The sequence below is a fragment of the Rhipicephalus sanguineus genome, chromosome 6 (genome assembly GCF_013339695.2).
Source record: "Rhipicephalus sanguineus isolate Rsan-2018 chromosome 6, BIME_Rsan_1.4, whole genome shotgun sequence".
In the NCBI taxonomy this organism is placed as follows: domain Eukaryota; kingdom Metazoa; phylum Arthropoda; class Arachnida; order Ixodida; family Ixodidae; genus Rhipicephalus; species Rhipicephalus sanguineus.
Window position 1 is genome coordinate 63,137,187 of NC_051181.1, and position 18,135 is coordinate 63,155,321.

At 45.7% G+C, this 18,135-nt stretch overlaps 1 protein-coding gene across 1 annotated transcript in view; it reads left to right on the forward strand.

Moving 5' to 3' along the window:
* The first annotated feature begins 1,045 nt into the window (after window positions 1-1,045).
* LOC119395835 (uncharacterized) overlaps window positions 1,046-18,135 on the forward strand; it is an 88,730-nt gene continuing 71,640 nt past the window's right edge. Inside the window, exons 1-4 of the mRNA XM_037662845.2 lie at window positions 1,046-1,190; window positions 3,666-3,817; window positions 7,727-7,794; window positions 9,322-9,405. Coding sequence (XP_037518773.1) covers window positions 1,074-1,190; window positions 3,666-3,817; window positions 7,727-7,794; window positions 9,322-9,405 — 421 coding nt within the window. The 5' untranslated portion in view covers window positions 1,046-1,073. The remainder of the gene's footprint in view (window positions 1,191-3,665; window positions 3,818-7,726; window positions 7,795-9,321; window positions 9,406-18,135) is intronic.

Sequence of the window (18,135 nt, forward strand, 5' to 3'; positions counted from 1 at the left end):
CGACCATCGATCAAGTGACAAGCTGTCAAGCGCGTCAGCTTTTATACAGGCGCTATCAAACTTTCCAGCAACATCGCTGGTGGCGGCGTTATCTCTCGACAAAGCTGGAACATTCGCGTGCGGCGCGCAGTCTTAACAAAACGATCTACTAAAATCGCGAAGCTTCTCGAACACTGCTTCGCGGCCAGCATCGATCGTTGATAACCGCCTTTGCTGGTCAAACCCGAATACAAGAAGTGGGCGTGGCAATATTTTATAGCTTTGCTCAGCCTACCTTAGGGCGTTAGGAGTGCCATCCTTTCAGCGCATTTCTCCTACTGTGGCTTGGCTCCAAAAATTGCAATGTTGAGCAACTTTCATTTGCCGACTTCAAAATTAAGCTTCACCTAAGCAACATCTTGAATGCCGTATTCGCTGCTATCTAGGAGCTTGTATAGACACATTCTCGCAAAATAACATGCAGAATGACGCGTGGTCACTGCTTAATAGGAGCTTATTTCAGTGCCTCACCTTCCGATATCACTATTGTTATCGCATCATTATTTCAAGTAATTTTCGGCATGTTGTGAAATCCCATTGCATACTTGTGTTTTGTTTGACAGTAGAATGGTTTCATTCGAATGTAATTGCCGCCGAAAGTTGCTGCTTGTTCACCGCTTGCTATGTACAGCTGACGCATTTCATTGTTGCTGCACGATACTTATTTCTCAGTTGAAGTGATTGGCCGCGGCATCACAAATGTAACATGGCAGGGAATTCTAGCAGCCGTCTATTCCAATCTTCGTGTCTTGATATGCCCACCATGTCATAAAATCTTCACAGCAAGAAATCTAAACTGCACTGAAATTATTTTTATAGCAGCTGTTGTAAAATTCGATAACAAAGCCCCCCCCCTGTCATTCACGACGCATTCAATGTACACTGGCTGAAAAACACGCTGACCAAAAAATAGGACTGTGATAATGAGACCTTTTTTTGAGGCCTGTACGCATACCTTTCCCCTAGGTACATATATACCTGTCGAGAAGAACGGCGTGCGCTACTTCACGAGTAAAGAGTTTCGTGCAGATTCAATGGCTAAAGGAAGCCTTCTAGCGTCGGTTGTCCTCGGACTGTGCCTTATTTTGTTTGCTGTAGGTACAGTTGCCAGTGAAAATCCACCTCAATGGGAAGTTCCTGACGCTTTCATGGTGAGCAAGATAACAGTGTTTTCAAACGGGGTACTGCGCTTCAGTAGCTTTTTTAGACCGAGCGGAAGTAACATAATGTGCGTTAAAGGTTCTGCCCCACTGTACACAAGAAATTTCCCGCAAGTACTATGCACGAAAGATTTGCAGTACGGCACGAATCGATGCATATAGCCGTGATGGATGTGATGCTGCGGCTGTGAATTAGCCAATTCGTTGTTTCGAATTCAGTTTGCAAATTCATCTGGAACATTTGCCTGAAGCCTCGTCTCCCCGAGCATATTGTAAATAATGTAGTTCGTAATAAGAATAGGCACAAAATGGGACTAATGCTGCTGTAAAAGCAGCGGACGGGCAGTTAACGCACACTGCGGGGTGGTCATCTTAACAACAGGGGGCCGTAGGTGTCAAGTCATCAGTCTCGAGCACATACGCTAAGAAGCCACACGCCCTCGACTGAGTACAGTTGCGCTTTAGGAAACAGACGCACGTAGGTGTAAGTGGACTATCATGAGCACGGGGGTAAGCTGCTGCATTTGGTAGAGATATGGGAAGTAATCGAATGGGAATGGTATGTCGTCAGGTTAAGCTGGTGAATGAGACACTTGATGGGTTTGATTGAAGGTTGGTGTAACCACGGCCATTTAAATGCTTGTTGCCGAGAGGAACGACGTCATTTGCAGCTTGAGTGACAGTTCTTTCATGAAACAAAGAATTGTGCAGAAGTTATTGTGTTAAGTGCGCTCAGCGAAAACATGCAATGACTGCAAACTCGACATGCGTGTTTGAATTCCCGAAGTTAACTGAATTAGCTTGTCTCTCACTGTGTTACGTAACGTTTGTGACGGTTAACCGTGTGGCGGTCGATGTCTGTCTATGGGTCGATGAGGCGCTGTGCCGCCCAACACGCTGACGGTAGACAGGAGTCGGGCTTGTATACACAGGAGTGGGCGGCAGGGTAGGCGCGGTACGAACAAGTCGCGGACAGCCAACCTAGGCCTGAGTCTGGCATGCGCCCGGGTCGAAGAACAACGAACCGGCGCCGGCTACGGGAGCAACCAGTGAAATGGAGCCAAGCCCGTGAAGTCAGCAGGTAGCAGCTGTAGTTCGTGACCAGGACCCGACGAGTTTATGTGGCCTGCAACTGATTCCTTCCCTTCCATTCGAGGCCCGTTCCTGCGTTGAGCGGCGCCGCCGTTGTAGACTGTCGTCGTCGGCATAACAGATAGAGCGCAGGAGGACGAAAGAGAGCGAATGCGGAGTCTGTCGATATCACGAGCCACTGGCCTCCAACCTCGCTTTTTCCTCCGTCACGCGGGCTGGCCCCTCGGTCGGAGCTCGTGCGCATGCAGGGCTGGCACGTGCACTGCGGCTGGCCTGGCTTGTCGGAACAGAAATGGAGCTATCGCTCTAAAATACGGGCACTTCGCGAGCATTCCAGATGGCCTATTTGATGAAATTGGTCGAATCGTCTTGAAAATCAAGTGGGGGCGCTTCGACACCAAGTATTTCAATGCAGGCAATCACATTGTGGAAGCTAAGCTAACTGCACGAGAATACAATTGATTTGAAACAGCTAGAAACGAAAGGTAAGATGTGGCGGCATTTTTAAGTGCGTAGGACTTTAGGGGACCGGCTTGTCGTCCATCCGTAGATCTCACGTGGCGTGACCGCGCCCAAACACAAGTGGTCAATACAGGCGTAAAACAAGGTTAGCATTGCTCAAAACGGGGTTAAAAGAAACGAGCAAGATATAAATTAGAGACAGAAATAACCCAGAAGTATTCGCAATAATTACCATAAAATTGCTAAAAACGCTTTGGAAACGTTCGGCTGACTGACGATTGATTTTCTCACTGGGGCTTCTGCGGCACCTTCGTCTTTACATCTCCAGAGGGAAACAACCTGAGGAACTCGTTGCAGACGACACGTATCTGAACTACCGTAACAAGAAGGAAGTCGATAAAGCGCAGCATAAAGTAACGCGCATGTCGCCAACCGAGTTTGCGAATATCTTTACCAATATTCTACTCGCGCCACAGGAACCGCACATGCTTACCTGAAGCATTGACGTCATCGACGGTTGAGTGAACGGAACAGTGGGAGCTCTCGGAAAGGGAATCTCTGGGTGGCCCGTGCTACGCACTTCCTCAGCTTTCACAGTGGTGGAGATGCTTTTTGGCGCAGGATTTCGAACTACACCAGTCACTAGAAAATTTTGTAAAATACCGGACCTCTCTGTGACACAAAATGCATCGTCATGACAGTGGTCTGGAGAACATTCGGTCAACAGTTATCATTTCTTTTAAGTTCTATTTGGTACAGGCAGTTGACGAAAGCCGGTCTTTCGGCGAAAGGATCCTGCAACGCTTGCGGCAGCAGGGGGCGGTGAAGAGTGAAACGAAAAAAAAGTTACTGATTTGGGCAGCCCCTCACGTCGCATGATTTGGCATGGCTGTGTTACTTTTTTATTTGCAGCTGTTCTCACAGTTTTCCGACGTCGTAGCAGTCAAAGACGTAAACCGTAATCCTATGTTTAAGTGTTTAAGGACTATCCGCACAGAATACGACACGGAGACCCCATCCGCTACCTACGATTGGTCGCTCAATGCAGGCGAAGACAAACCTAGGTGAGTTTTTCGATCGATCGAAATCTTGAACCACATAGAATTTCTTTAGACGAACTTCGTACAACGTGGGTTGACGATGTTTTTGGGCCATCGTGTTCCGCGTTCGCCACAATGGTCACTCTTTGCTGTATTCATAATATTGTCACATGGACGTGACGGTGAAAAAGTATGAAGTCAGGCTTTTAAAGACGAAACACTTCATTGGGCCCCGGAAGTGAAAAATTGAAAGTGCAAGCAACACACGCGCCACACTAAGAGCGGCAATCCCAGTCGTCGGCTCTCGATAATCTGCTGATCTGTGAAATGTTACTGGCTTTTAAAATGCATTATCGAACCTTGCAGTGCTATCCCTGGTTCTCGCGCTATATCTACAGTAAACTCAGTTGCTCGTGTCCTGCTCGTAATCATTATGGAACAGTCTGAAGCAATCGTGAAGTTTCTAAAAATTGAGGTGTGGCCTGTGACCAGCGTGAGTAGAAGTTTTTGTATGTGAAACCCGATCAAGCAAAAAATAAAGGAATAAAGACACGTGGCAATATTCTACTGCTAAGGCTCCAGTTAGAAGCGAACATTTTTGTCATCGTTTTTATATACTGAAGTACAACTGCCTTCAATTTATTAAGTTTCTTACTTTCTATATTCTCATATAGCGGCTCTACATGCTCCTATGATCTAGTTAGATAGACGTCCTGCTCACAGAACAATGTTATGCTTGCACCCAGAAACAAAATTTGGTGTACGAGACAGGAGACTTGCAAAAAGAAAAAAAGAAAAAACCCTACTTTTCTTAGAACATATGCTCCAAAAAGTTGCTGCAGTTTTTGATTGCGATAGCAATTATATGGACAGGCTCGGCTGATTTTTGCCGTCGCCGGCCGCCGTCATTCACCGTATATGTATATGTGTATATATTTATATATAAAAGCCACAAGAAAAAAAAGTATTCAGAAAAACGTTCCGCCACGCGGAATCGAATGGGCGACCTCTCGCTTTCCAGCGAGTGGTGTTAGACGTTACGCCAGCAACAGTACCGTCTTTCAAGCTGCTAACGGCGAGCTATTTATATACACCATTTCCTTCAGCATGCTTTCTTATTCGCCGCATAGATGGCGCGATGTGCGCGCGTTGCGCGTTCTAAAGATCATCGCCCTGCTCCTACGAACGCCGTTGGTCTTCGCCCTGTAGGGCGTTGTCTCCTTCGTGCGGTTATCTCGAGGAATGAAGGGGGTGGCCCGAGGGGGGGGTGGAGCGGGCGGTGGTATGTCTTGTGCTTTCCCCGCGATGTCCGCGCTGAACCCACAGAGCGTACGAAGGTCACTTCGCAGCGGCCGCGTTTGCGAAAGGAGCCCGCTGTTCAAACAGAAATAAGTAACATCTATGACAGTTCGCGCTCGTCCTGTGTGTACCTGTTCGTTCGTTTCGTGCGCCCGGCTTTACGTTTGAGCAAGTGCGCTTCAAGGGTCGAGCTGTGACGTATGATAGTTCGCGCTCGTCCCGTGTGCGTTCTTTTTGTGCGTCCTTTGGGCTCGAGCGACGCGCTGGCAATTTAGAGCTGCTTTCCGTTCTTCGCGTTACATTCCAATTGATTGCTATCGCATGCATTGCTTCGCCGTTGCGGCGCAACTGTAACTTTTCTTTGCATTCTGCGTAGCTATTAATTTAAAAACTTCGTGCATTCAAAGAATAATAACACATTTATATTGGCGCCCATGGCCTGTGAACTTCTGTCGCGGTGTGTACCACTCCCACTATTCCAACCGCACATATGTGAAAACAAAGCTGAAAACGGATGTGGGTAAATAAGCAAATGTTCGCATATTTAAATCTTGTGCTTTAACAACGCGTGGAGAAATCACCTGTTAAAAAATGCCAATAAATTTGCGCTGTACCGGCGCGCCGTACGTCTCCACACCCGAAGGCGGAACTCTAACCCGTCCACACTGCGGTTTAGCTAAGTGGAGCTTATGGTGGGTCCCCACAAATTTCTTGTTCATGACAGCGCTGCTCCTTGAATCAAACCAATTGTGCAGCACCAAGTAATAACTGTTGGGGTTTTACGTCCCAAAACCGCGGTAGAATTACAAGAGACGCCGTAGTGGAGGGTTCCGAGAATTTCGACCACCTGGGTTTATCGATCAAGCGCCCAAATCTAAGCTCACGGGCCTCTAGCGATTTGTCGTCACCGAAACGCAGCCACCGTGGTCAGGATTCGATCCCGCGACCTTCGGGTCAGCAGCCAAGCCCCATAGCTACTTGACCAGTGTAGCGGGTGTCGGTAGATCACCTAGTTTTCTCCACAAGCGCGGGCGTGCCACAACCATAACAGCATGGCACAACGGTTGAGGCGGCGTGGACGTGTGAATGCATATACAATATCCACTGTTTCAGTAAATTTCGTTACTAGTATTATCAATAGGATTAGTGTATACCGCGTGTAACTCAGCAACAAACTCGGAGACGAAAAAGGCAAAAGTTCAGAGGGATGGAATCTTTAAGAGCTGAAAGAGCTCGACACGTGGTCTTTTCTTTTTCAAGGCAATGGCTGTCTTGAAGAAGACAAGAACATTTGCTGAAACGTTGGCTCTGGAGAGAACTGACGTTGAAAGCTTTTTCATGTCTTGACATTTAGAGACGGTTATTTAGAGACGGCAGATACAAAGAAAACCAGAGGTAATGGTATTTACTGACAAAAGAAAGACAAAACAAGTGACTCATTTAGAACCCACCGTATAAAAGTTACTTCAACCAGAATAACACTGTCTTAAGAGATGATAGGCATGACTGCAACTATAATTGACGTTAGACAACCATCGCCTGAACTGCTGATGTAATACACTTATTTGCGACCTCTACCGCGTGGTTGGTTGCCTATGGTCGTTGGTGCACGTTTGTATACGTTTTGCCTGTTTTTGTGACATCTATGTTAACATCGCCAACTAAATAAACGGTATGTATAACTCCTTTTTAACCAATGTAAACTTGTTCTTGCAATATTTCCAGTGTTTTATTTAGCTGTTTTGCTGGATTGTTATAGAATGTGAAGGCTAACATTTCATCGCGTGTGGCGCGGCGGAGTATGTGTCGGTTCATGAGAGGCATGCGGTGTTACTCATGTTATCGCCTGTCATTCATGTTTCTCATACACTCATCTCTTTGCATGCATATTTTCGCAGTTAGATAGATAGATAGATAGATAGATATATAGATAGATAGATAGATAGATAGATAGATAGATAGATAGATAGATAGATAGATAGATAGATAGATAGATAGATAGATAGATAGATAGATAGATAGATAGATAGATAGATAGATAGATAGATAGATAGATAGATAGATAGATAGACAGACAGACAGACAGACAGACAGACAGACAGACAGACAGACAGACAGACAGATAGATAGATAGATAGATAGATAGATAGATAGATAGATAGATAGATAGATAGATAGATAGATAGATAGATAGATAGATAGATAGATAGATAGATAGATAGATAGATAGATAGATAGATAGATAGATAGATAGACAGACAGACAGACAGACAGACAGACAGACAGACAGACAGACAGATAGATAGATAGATAGATAGATAGATAGATAGATAGATAGATAGATAGATAGATAGATAGATAGATAGATAGATAGATAGATAGATAGATAGATAGATAGATAGATAGACAGACATACAGACAGACAGACAGACAGACAGACAGACAGACAGATAGATAGATAGATAGATAGATAGATAGATAGATAGATAGATAGATAGATAGATAGATAGATAGATAGATAGATAGATAGATAGATAGGTCAAAGAAGTACGTGTGCTTCGTTAACAAATACTTCGTTTTGAAAATTATGATTACTACTAAAATAGGTAACGAATACTCTTTTCTTGTCCCCAGGAAACATGCGTCGGTGCAATACACTTCCGGCGACGCTCCTGCAAGTTTTTTCACAACTGTCGACTCAGGTATATCGGGCGCTACTTTTTTCGGGCACTGTATTGCGTCTTGGACCTTACTGCTTGAGGCATGCTTGAGAAATGACGCTGTTCTCTATTCACAAAGCGGCACTAAATTCTAGCGAAGGCAACAGGATTTTTAAAATCTGTGCGATGATGCGGAATGTGAATGTTCGCGCTCTCTTTAAAGGAGTTGCTCTATAGGTAAGCGAGAAAGGTAAAAATTATTGAGTCAAGGCGGGTTCGTTCCAAGGTCACTTCAAGTGCAACATAGAAGAGTGTCTTTCTTATATATCCAATATGCCTACTGCTTCATGATTCAATTATACGGCAACAAATAAAGAGCAGCTACATCTGGCTGACCCGAATATACATGCAGCCAACTTTTAGCTGCTTCCTAAACACGCATATCGGCGGCTCCCATCTCTTGAAATAGAACGTCTGGGAACGCAACTTCTCATTGAAAGACGTCGACATTATGCGTTATGTAAACTTAATAAGCTAACTGATGTGCATTGAATCAACCAGAGTGTCACGTGTTGGATGCCGGCCATGAAGGTCGCATATCCATGGGGGCGAAAGAGATAAAGGCGTAATGCCAGGGCGTGGTAAAGAGCGCCGTAAGGTAGAAATTTTCAGTACGGCGTACCTCATATTCACATCCGGGGTTTGGAACGTAAAAGCCCAGAAATTATTGTAAATATTATCATTACAGTAGTGCTGTTATGCTAGAGATGTGCCGCGAGCCCTAAATGGAAAATTATACTCATAGAAAAAAAGGGAAAGAGAGAAATTATTGACGTGCCGAGATTCGTACACGCGCACCCACGATGCGAAATCGAGCGTCGTAGCCAATCGGCTATCAAGGCATGCAGCAATGCATACAGCAGCCTATTGCAGTATAGCATTACAAAGCGGAGGTTGAGTAGGGTAGAGGTGAGGGGTGAGTAGATTCGTAAAGAGGAGGGAAGAACGAGTACACAGAGAGGGAGGAATATACATGGAAAGAAAATGAAGAATAGAGAAAATGAAAGGGAAGAAAAAGGGAAAGAGAAAGACAGAAGCACACATAGAGAAAAAATAAATAAAAAGAGACACAAAAACAAGATGGAGAAAAAGAGAACTGGCGTAGCTATTTACAGTATAGTATAGCAAGGAAATGGGAAAGAGAGAGGTGAGAGGGTAAAAACCTAGTCAAGCCAGGGCCAGCTAGGTGACCACCAGCTCTATTGCGACCCAGCCTTGCGCTACGTAGTTCAAGATGCTTTAATATTATTATTATTATTATTATTATTATTATTATTATTATTATTATTATTATTATTATTAGTAGTAGTAGTAGTAGTAGTAGTAGTAGTAGTAGTAGTAGCAGTAGCAGAACCAGACTTGAATCATGTGTAGCATCTTTAAGGCAGCGAGTCAAGTGCGTACTGCATGCATTTCCTGGTCTGAGTAAAATGTAGAAACCTGCACAATGAACCTAAAAACCAAGAATAATTTTTGTATTTGAACATTCTTATGTTTCTTACCATCCAGACCCCAGCACTCGAGAAGAAGCTCGCTTCCTCTATGCCGACTTCAAAACCTGTGGCGTCACTGTAATTGAAAGCTTCGGGTATCGTAAGTGATGGACACTTGTCCTCCTAGTTGTCGCCAGTGGGCGTGACGCAGGAAAAACCATATATAGCATAGCCAACTGTAGCATGGGCACGCTCGCGCGAAAGAGAAGTCTTCTTCCTCTTGTTCTTCGAGCACTTTGATGATGATATTAACGCAGGAAAAACCGCATATAGCATAACCAACTGTAGGATGCGGCGCTCGCTCCACTCCGGCCCGTGCCCTAGCTTGACAGGAGACCGCTAGAGGGCCACAACTACGCGCTTCCTCTCTCTCTTCTGACAGCCGTCAGTCAGTGCGCTTCAATACTAAAAACATGAACGAAGAGGACAAGGCGGCGGAGCGGAGGGCTCGCAAGGCAGCAGCAGCGTGGGCTCGCCGCCAAGACCCTGCGGTGAGAGCTCGCAAGGCCGCAGAGAGACGTCAGCGTCGTGCGAATCCCGATACACAAGCCAGCGAAGCCGAAGCAGCGCGGAAGCGGCGTCAAGAGAACCTCGAAGTGGTTCGGGCGCGGGATGCAGCGGCCTAGCGCCGAAAGCACTCGCTATCTGATGTTGGAGGCGCCGACGAGCGCTTCAAGCGCGATTTCCTCGACCACGCGTTCGGCCACAGCTGCGAGGTCTGCGACCGCTTGTGGTTCGACAACAACGTTTCCACAATCGCTGCTATAACAGCGTGTTACGTCTTTATATGATAGTAGAGGAATTGTACAGAGCATTCAGGTCAGGGTTTACCCGATTATCTCCGAGCAAACTCTTCTAAGATCATTCACTTCATGGATACGATGGGCATTTTTTTAACATGTACCTGGACACAGCGTATCGTCAATCCCACGCAAAGATGACATCAACGAACGCATAATAAACAATGGTACTCGATATGCACTTATTCAAAGCGTCTTCAATTAAGGAGGCAAACGGCACAATGTGCGCTCACGAGTAATAGGGTAACGTACGACTGTGTTCATGCATACACTACCACACTGCGCTTCAGCCACACGGGAGGTAGATGTTCCTAGCCCGAGCCGCGAGCGCACATAGGCGTTCCACGTCCCGCTGGCCTCTGTCTCGCTCCACCAAGGCAAAACATTCGGCCATCGACATCGTTGCCTTTTTGCAGCTTTTAGTGCCGCAGTTTTATTAGTCGGTGCTATCGCACCCGAAGCAGTGGGCGGCGAAGCACCGTAGGTGCATGTGGAAGCTGCACCACTCCGACAACGAGACGTCACACCCTAACACGAAGCGAAAGGAAATGAACGTAACCGCTTCTGGGCGACTCCCCGATGCTAGCGCGACCAGTGTTTCTCGTTGGTAACGAGACGGTTTAACCATAGCTTTCGAGATTTCGCGCCAGCGCGCTGTCTCGGAAGTCATGCTTTAACTGTGTCGTCACCGAATCGTTCCCTATCGGCGCTAGTAAGTGTCATGCCGCATTACTTCACTACACCGCTCACAGACGGCGGCACCGCCCTCCCCGTCTAACCCCGCCAACAGAGAGCACCATGCGAGAGAGAATGTATGAGAGATATGAGGCGCATTTGTGGAGTGTCGTGCATCTGCCTCGTTATCTTAGCCGGTAGAGCGCCGGGCGCTTATGGTCGCGGACGAAGAGGTCGTAGGTTCGATTCCGGACGGGATAACTCTTTCTTGCAGTTTTTTTTTTCTTTCTAATTCTTTGGCGTCCATTTTATGAACGTCATATCTATGACGGAAATGCGTCACTGAAGTGTTCGTGCACACCGGCGTAAAACACTTTCGCGTTAAAGAACCTCTTTAAAGCAGTTAATATGTGTGTTCCATTCTCTACAAAAAGCTCTCATTCCATTCCCTACAAATAAGCTCTCATTCCATTCTCTACAAATGAGCTAAATAAGTCATTCCATTCACTGCAAATAAGCTCTCTTGTTAAATGTGCTCGTAATGTATTGTCCTGGAGCTGCAACACATTTTTAGCAACGTCTAATCCGAAGTGAAATCGTTTTTCGCATTAATATCCCTCTTGGACAGTGAGCTTTGCTATGATCCATTCCTACAACGGCAAGAGCTTAATAATAAAGCAGCCATACGCTGTTTCAAAATATTTTTACGAGGCAAATTTTAAGATAACAGAAAACTAGGCAACTTGGTACGAATCCATGGTGATACCGGAGCGCGAAGCTTTGCTTTGACTATTCAGCGCGGTGTGTCCTTGCCTTTGTGTAGAAAGACAAAAGTGGCTTGGTGTTCGAGAATGATCGTTACACAACAGTGGACGACTGTTGTGTAACGCCACTCGCCACTCTAGGGAACAGTAGCTAGCACTAGCTATCAGGTTGCAAACACTAGCCAGTGATAGCCAACAGTAGTCACCAATACATGAATGTTGCAGAACATTAGCCATGCTAGCCAAAACTAGCTTCAATTAGGCAACATTAGCAATCGCTACCCAACCTCAGCCAACAAAATACGAGAGTTAAAAGAATTTACAGCGCTGGGAAACGTCGGCCAGCACTTGCCAACACTTACTCTCCGTTAGCCAGCGCTATCCAGTGCTAAGTTAGCCCACGCTAAACAAAACCAGCTTATAATTAGTCAGTGCTAGCGAAATATATCCGCAAGTAGCGTAAACAGCAGGTACTTGCCAGCACTGGCCGATAGCGAGACAACATTAGCCAATACTGAGCCCCCACTAGCCAATATTAGCCGGTACTAGCCAGCAGTCGCTATACACTAGTGGCTATTCAGTGAGCATTAGCCAGTGATACTGAACACCAGTAGAAATACGGAAGCAGCTGCCGACGCTAGCTGACAGCTAACAATATACAGCGCTTGCCCACATTATCAACCAGTCAGCCGCCGCTACGAAGAATTAGTATTGACTAGGCAACTCGAAGCAGCAGTTGGTCACGACGATAGCGAACCTTTGCTGGCAAAAGGCCAGCAATTAGCCGACATTAGTCTGTGCCTGTCAACAGCTTTCAAACAACAGGTACCATTGGACAACGCTAGACCAAATGACAAAAAGGTGGACGATTTTCTGCAACTCCAAGCCGTCACTGTAGTTGTTATTGTGAAATTTACGCCGCGGTCCGCATGAGCAGTTGGCTTTCATGACTGTAGAGATGTTAAACCACGTAACCTAAAAGGACACCACATTATATTTCAATTGCTACCAAGTCACTGTGGGGTTATCAACAATGAACGGGCCATCAAGCTATCCGTTCAGCCTCTACAGAAGGCCGCGATCTATCTATACCTCTTTCTAGGACAGACGCTCCTCGGAAGCTCCGCATCCTAGCTCGCGAATACACCACGTCACATTGTAATGAACCGCATTTCACGCATGCACGACTAAACTTCCTTGATCCAACGTCAAGCCTTCGACTTCCATCAAGACTCAGCTGAGGTGACGCTACCGTTCTCTGTAAATTATGGTTGCGCGATGTGTTTACCCATGCGTTTGCGTTCCTCATAGGGATGGCCCACACCACCGCCTCTGAGCAGCGCGGCGACGAAGAAACAATTCCACGTGTTCTGTTTGACAGCCCGGAGTATACCACACAGAGGAAACCTCTTCCTAATGTTCTTGACAAGTTAGACAACCAGCGTTTGTCAGGAAACGATACTACGCCATGGCTGAGACTTCGCGTCGCAGAAGACGGTCGTAAAAGCACTACTAGGCTTCCTGCCTCTCCGACAGAATCTGAGAGGAACGACCTCGTGTGTCTGTGTGTGTGTGTGGTGTGTGGTTATGTTCTTTTTTGTTTCTCTCGCGGTCTCTGCTATCTTTCCAATCCCCTATTAACCCACCACGTTTCTCTCAAGACGAAAGTTTGCCAACCGGTGTAGGTATTTACGGGATACTAGGCAACATCTCACGGTATATATGTCATTTCATTTCATACTTATCCCACTGGTATTGAGAAATCACAGCTAAAGACCATACGGTAAAATAGCAAGTCACTTATGCCTTCACCTAAAACGACTGGAAGGCGAAAGCCACCTTATTTTTATTCTCAGTCAATGTATTGATCCTTCCCCGCAGCCCACCGAAAGCTTTCCGCACCTAACGGGTTTTTTCGCTGCCTCCGTGATGGGAGGCAGCTCACCTTGTTTTGCACTGCCTCCGTGATCGGCGCGCTTTTCACTAAGCGATGCTGTCATGTGATGACGTCCTCATGTGATGTCACGTGATGTGACGTCTTAGTGACGCCATGATGACGTCACAAATCGTGACCATCAGTGACGCCACGATGACATCATATGGTGGCGTCATCACGCGTTGTTAATTTTTTGCAGCACTCTTGTTGGCGCCGATGTGGCGAGACGCCGGACAATTTGCGCGTTCAATGAGGCGTCTGTGGATTTCGCCTTAATACTATCTCGAAATTCCTGCAATTGTTGTGCAACCATATAACACAGCATGTCATGTATTCCATGGTATGGTAAGTTTGGTGTATGGTCTTTTATGTCCCGAAAAGACACAGGCTATATCAGAGACGCTATCCACGGATGTCATGTCATTGATTATATCACGCGGCATTTTTGACTGTATGTTTGTAATTCCCGCATGCACATTCTGGTATATGTAGTGTTAATAATTAAACTTCGCAATTTTCTAAAACTTGACCACGGGGAGGTACGTCGAAACCACCTTTGCAGGTAACTTAGGTATCCAGGAGCATACGCTGTGAGACAATATTATTACTGTAAGCAGCCGAAATAACTAAGATTCAATAATTAACTTATTATTGGCTGCGGTAAGTGGGCATGTATGTATTCAAAAGTTGGAGGCAATCGCGCTTCTATACAATTCCATTTGGAACAATTCTTCAAGCATGCTCGTTCTCCAAAATATCCCGCTGCAAAGTTTAATTGTATAGTTTAATTAGCGTGGTTTTGCACTGCCTCCGGATGTTACTCATTGCCAGCTTTCTGCACCTCACATAGCTCTGCGCGGCGCTTAGCTAGGATTTGACCAACACAGGGTATTTTGCGATGACGGCTTGACGTGACGTCATGGCATGACGTCATCATTACATGATAATGTGATCACAAATTTTCGCGCTCTGTGACGTCAAGATTAGATCACGGGGTGACGTCATTGATGTTGTCATGTTGCATGGGGTCATGGGACTTTCGGTACGTCGTCTGCACACCTACAGCCGCCCATTTTCTTAGCCTGAACACGCTAGCGTCGACCGCAGAGTCGATAAGCGCTGTATGGCGGAGCGCAACGACGAAATGAAGGAGAAAAAAAGTGACACTTTGTAAATTCCAAAGTGTGCTCAGCGAAAGCCTGTGACAATTCGACTTTTCGCTTCCCTGGCATTGGTGCCCGGTGACGCGACCACTCGCTGCTGCCGCTTTCTTTCCGCTTCTCTCAAACTGGTGCCCGGTGACACGTTAGCCCGCCGCATGCGCGTTCGCTGATTCTTCTTCTGGCATTTGGTATCGGGGGTACCCACATTGCTGGGCCGCTTCTGCGAACCGCTTGCCGTGGAATCATCACCGGGCCGCTTGGGAGCCATCCTACTAACTCGACTGCTGCAACGAGACGTCTGACGAAGGAGCGTTGCCGCGCGCGCCTCTGTGCCATCACGTCCCAGCCTTGTCCCTCTCTCATCGACCTCCGTAGCTCTGGTTTTCATGGAGTCCCCTAAACGTTTTAACCAACACAACGTCAACCATAATTGTGACAACATAATTCTGACATAACAATATAAAACACCTAGAAACACCAACCTTTTATACAAGTCGGCGATTTCAACGCAGACATTATGGACCTTAAGACCTAGCTTTGTCGTCGTCGCTCACTGTCCACTGTCATGGTGGTTAGAAAACCGTTGCTATAGTCGAAATATATGTGCGTATGTGAATAAAAAAGGTTCACAATACACGAACAACAATCATAATTGTGACAGAACAATATAAAACACCTACAAGCACAAACCCTTCATACTAGTCGGCGACCTCAACGTATACATTATGGACCTTACGACCGAGATCTACGACGCATTTCGTATAACTGCAAACAAACAAGCAACAGGAAACGTGCATATATCTCGCCTTTGCTAACTTCAGGCTAGATCGAATCGAAAAACCATTGGCTCTACATTACACGGACCGCAAAGCAGTAATAATGAAGGCAAAACAGAATCCACAACTCAAGACTACATACGAGTTATGACCAACAAAAACATTGTATATAACTGTAAATACGCGTTGTCGCGGGCGTTTCACGGTTACCGAACGGTCCCCAGTGCTTCGCGCACTCATCATCATTCATTTCGTGGATATGCGTGGATTGTTTTGTCCTCGATATTTTTGTCCTGCTTTTTGGATTGCCGTGGCACATATCTTTGTTGCCTCACGAAAGGGCTGCGTGAACCAAAGGGAAAAGGAAACAATGCTGATATGCCCGTATAATCTCACGCGCAACTACATGACCTTTTCTTTATAACGTGACGGTGGCCTTCAGAAAGAACAAAAGATGGCGGTAACGGTGCTCAAAAGAAGCGAGTATGGTGTTCTGTTCCCGGAACAGCCTAGCAGAACACAGCTGCATAGGACTGCTGATCGCACACGCGTATTCTTGTTCATTTTGCCGCTGGGCTCCTCTATACGGAGTTTATCGTCTCTGCGGTAGTGATGCAGAACTATCGATGGTACTATCGATACTGTCGATAGCGGAGTCACTATCGAACTATCGATAGTAAAAATTCGGCAGATCCCACGCACTGTGGGAATCAATGTAATGCGAAGCAGGCAGCAAGGAGCTGCATACATCGCCTTGTTTGTCTTTGAGCCAAATGAAGTCATTAATGCCATGGCATCTAGTCCACCATATATCGCATGTTTGCCATGCACGCATGCATGCACAATCTAGTGTACACCATGCCAATGAAACGCACATTCTGGTATATAAATGCATGACCTGTCGTTTATGTTCATCACGCACTCGTGTCATGCCATACCAATTTTGGTATATATCACGTTAACAAAACGGCCGGAAGCGCACCATGACAGTGGCATGTAAATCATACCGTACATGACATGCATAACATGATTCGCATGTTAAGACCTCTCATTTATGTTCGTCATACAGTCACATCGCGAAATACCAATTTTGGTGTATATCAAAGGAGCAAAATGGCCGCGAGTGCACCATGGGTAGAGCATGTAAATGATGCATACATGACATGAATATTATGGTTTTTCATGTTACCACCTGTCACTAATGTTCATCATACAGTCATATCGCGCAATACCAGTAACAAAATTATCTGAAACGATCGCGAAGCTTCTCAAACGTTGCGGTGCGGTCTGCTTCAAACGCTCGGAACAGTCTTTGTTGGTGAAACCAGAATACATCAAAACAAAGCAGTAAACACGCGTGCCAGTAATATCGCTAGTAATATTACTGATGATACTACCGACTGGACTATCGATAGCTTGTCGATAGTGGCACTATCGATAGTTTGTTTACACTGTCGATAGTTTCAAAAAACTATCGATACTATCGATAGTCAATTTACCGATAGTTCTGCATCACTATTCTTCGGTGGACACTCGCGCGTCCAGGTTTAAAAAATGAGCGGTTGTATATGCACTTGAGTATCACGTGATTTTTTACCTACTTTTATTGCTTATTTTTTTCATCATTCGTGTTGACGCCGCTGTCTCGCGAAGTCCCTTCAGATCTCGCCAAATCTCAAAATTTCTTGACTCGATGAGACCTATAACGCTTTCGCCCTAGTAAATAGACGACCTGTGCTGAAAATGCAAACGCAGAAATGAAAGTTTTGCTTTAGAAGCCTGCTGCGCTGGTCCTCTGGTGGTCAACTGCGACGCCTGAGGCCTCGAGAAAACGTACAGCTGCGAAATTTCTCAAACGCGCTACTGGTGCGTTAACCGTTTCCTTGAAGTACTTGGGATTTTTCACATTCGGCAGTTGTGAAACGACGAACTATGGTATTCAACTCAGCGTTGCAAAGCGAAATTAGGGCATTATGTCACTGCCACAAAAGGTTTCGTATTTCCATGCGCAGATATGTTTCTGGATATCAAAATACTTTGAATATCTCTGGATGTCGAGGCACAATCACCGATGATGCTTTTCGTCATAGCACGTGACAGCTTTGAATGTTAATTCGCTTACATTGATACATGAACCACATCTCTGTAATGACAATGCAGAGATGCTTTCTCTGCTAAAAGTCTCTTCACGAAGGTCATTATAAGGCAAATTTCTCTTCGCAGATATTCCAGTCCTTCCTATACGTCGTAGCCGTCAGAGACACAAACCCTGATACCATGTTCAAGTGCCTAACAGCGACGCGCACGGAATGGAACCCAGAGGTTCCGTCGGCAGCATACGTATGGTCGTTTAAAGCCGAAGAAGGACAAGAAAGGTAACATTAAACTCGTTTGAAGAAGTGCTACAGCTGGCCACAAGCGCTGTGAAATGTCTCGGTTCGCGGCATTGATTTGATTTTTACCAGCCCGCTGCAACATCAATAGTACAGTTCTTGGTGAAAGTTAAACTATGAAGATGGTATATTTCATCACGTGAAAATATCTGATCGTATCGTTCGTCTTCTTATAATAAAATAGCAGGTATCTTTCTTTAAATTTTCCTTACATGTTTTATTACGTAGTAATTGGTTAGAGGTACATAAGTGTGGCACTCAAAGAAGGCCTCATTTCAAAGTGCCGATGAACATGCAGAAATTGTGAATATGTCTGTTGTATG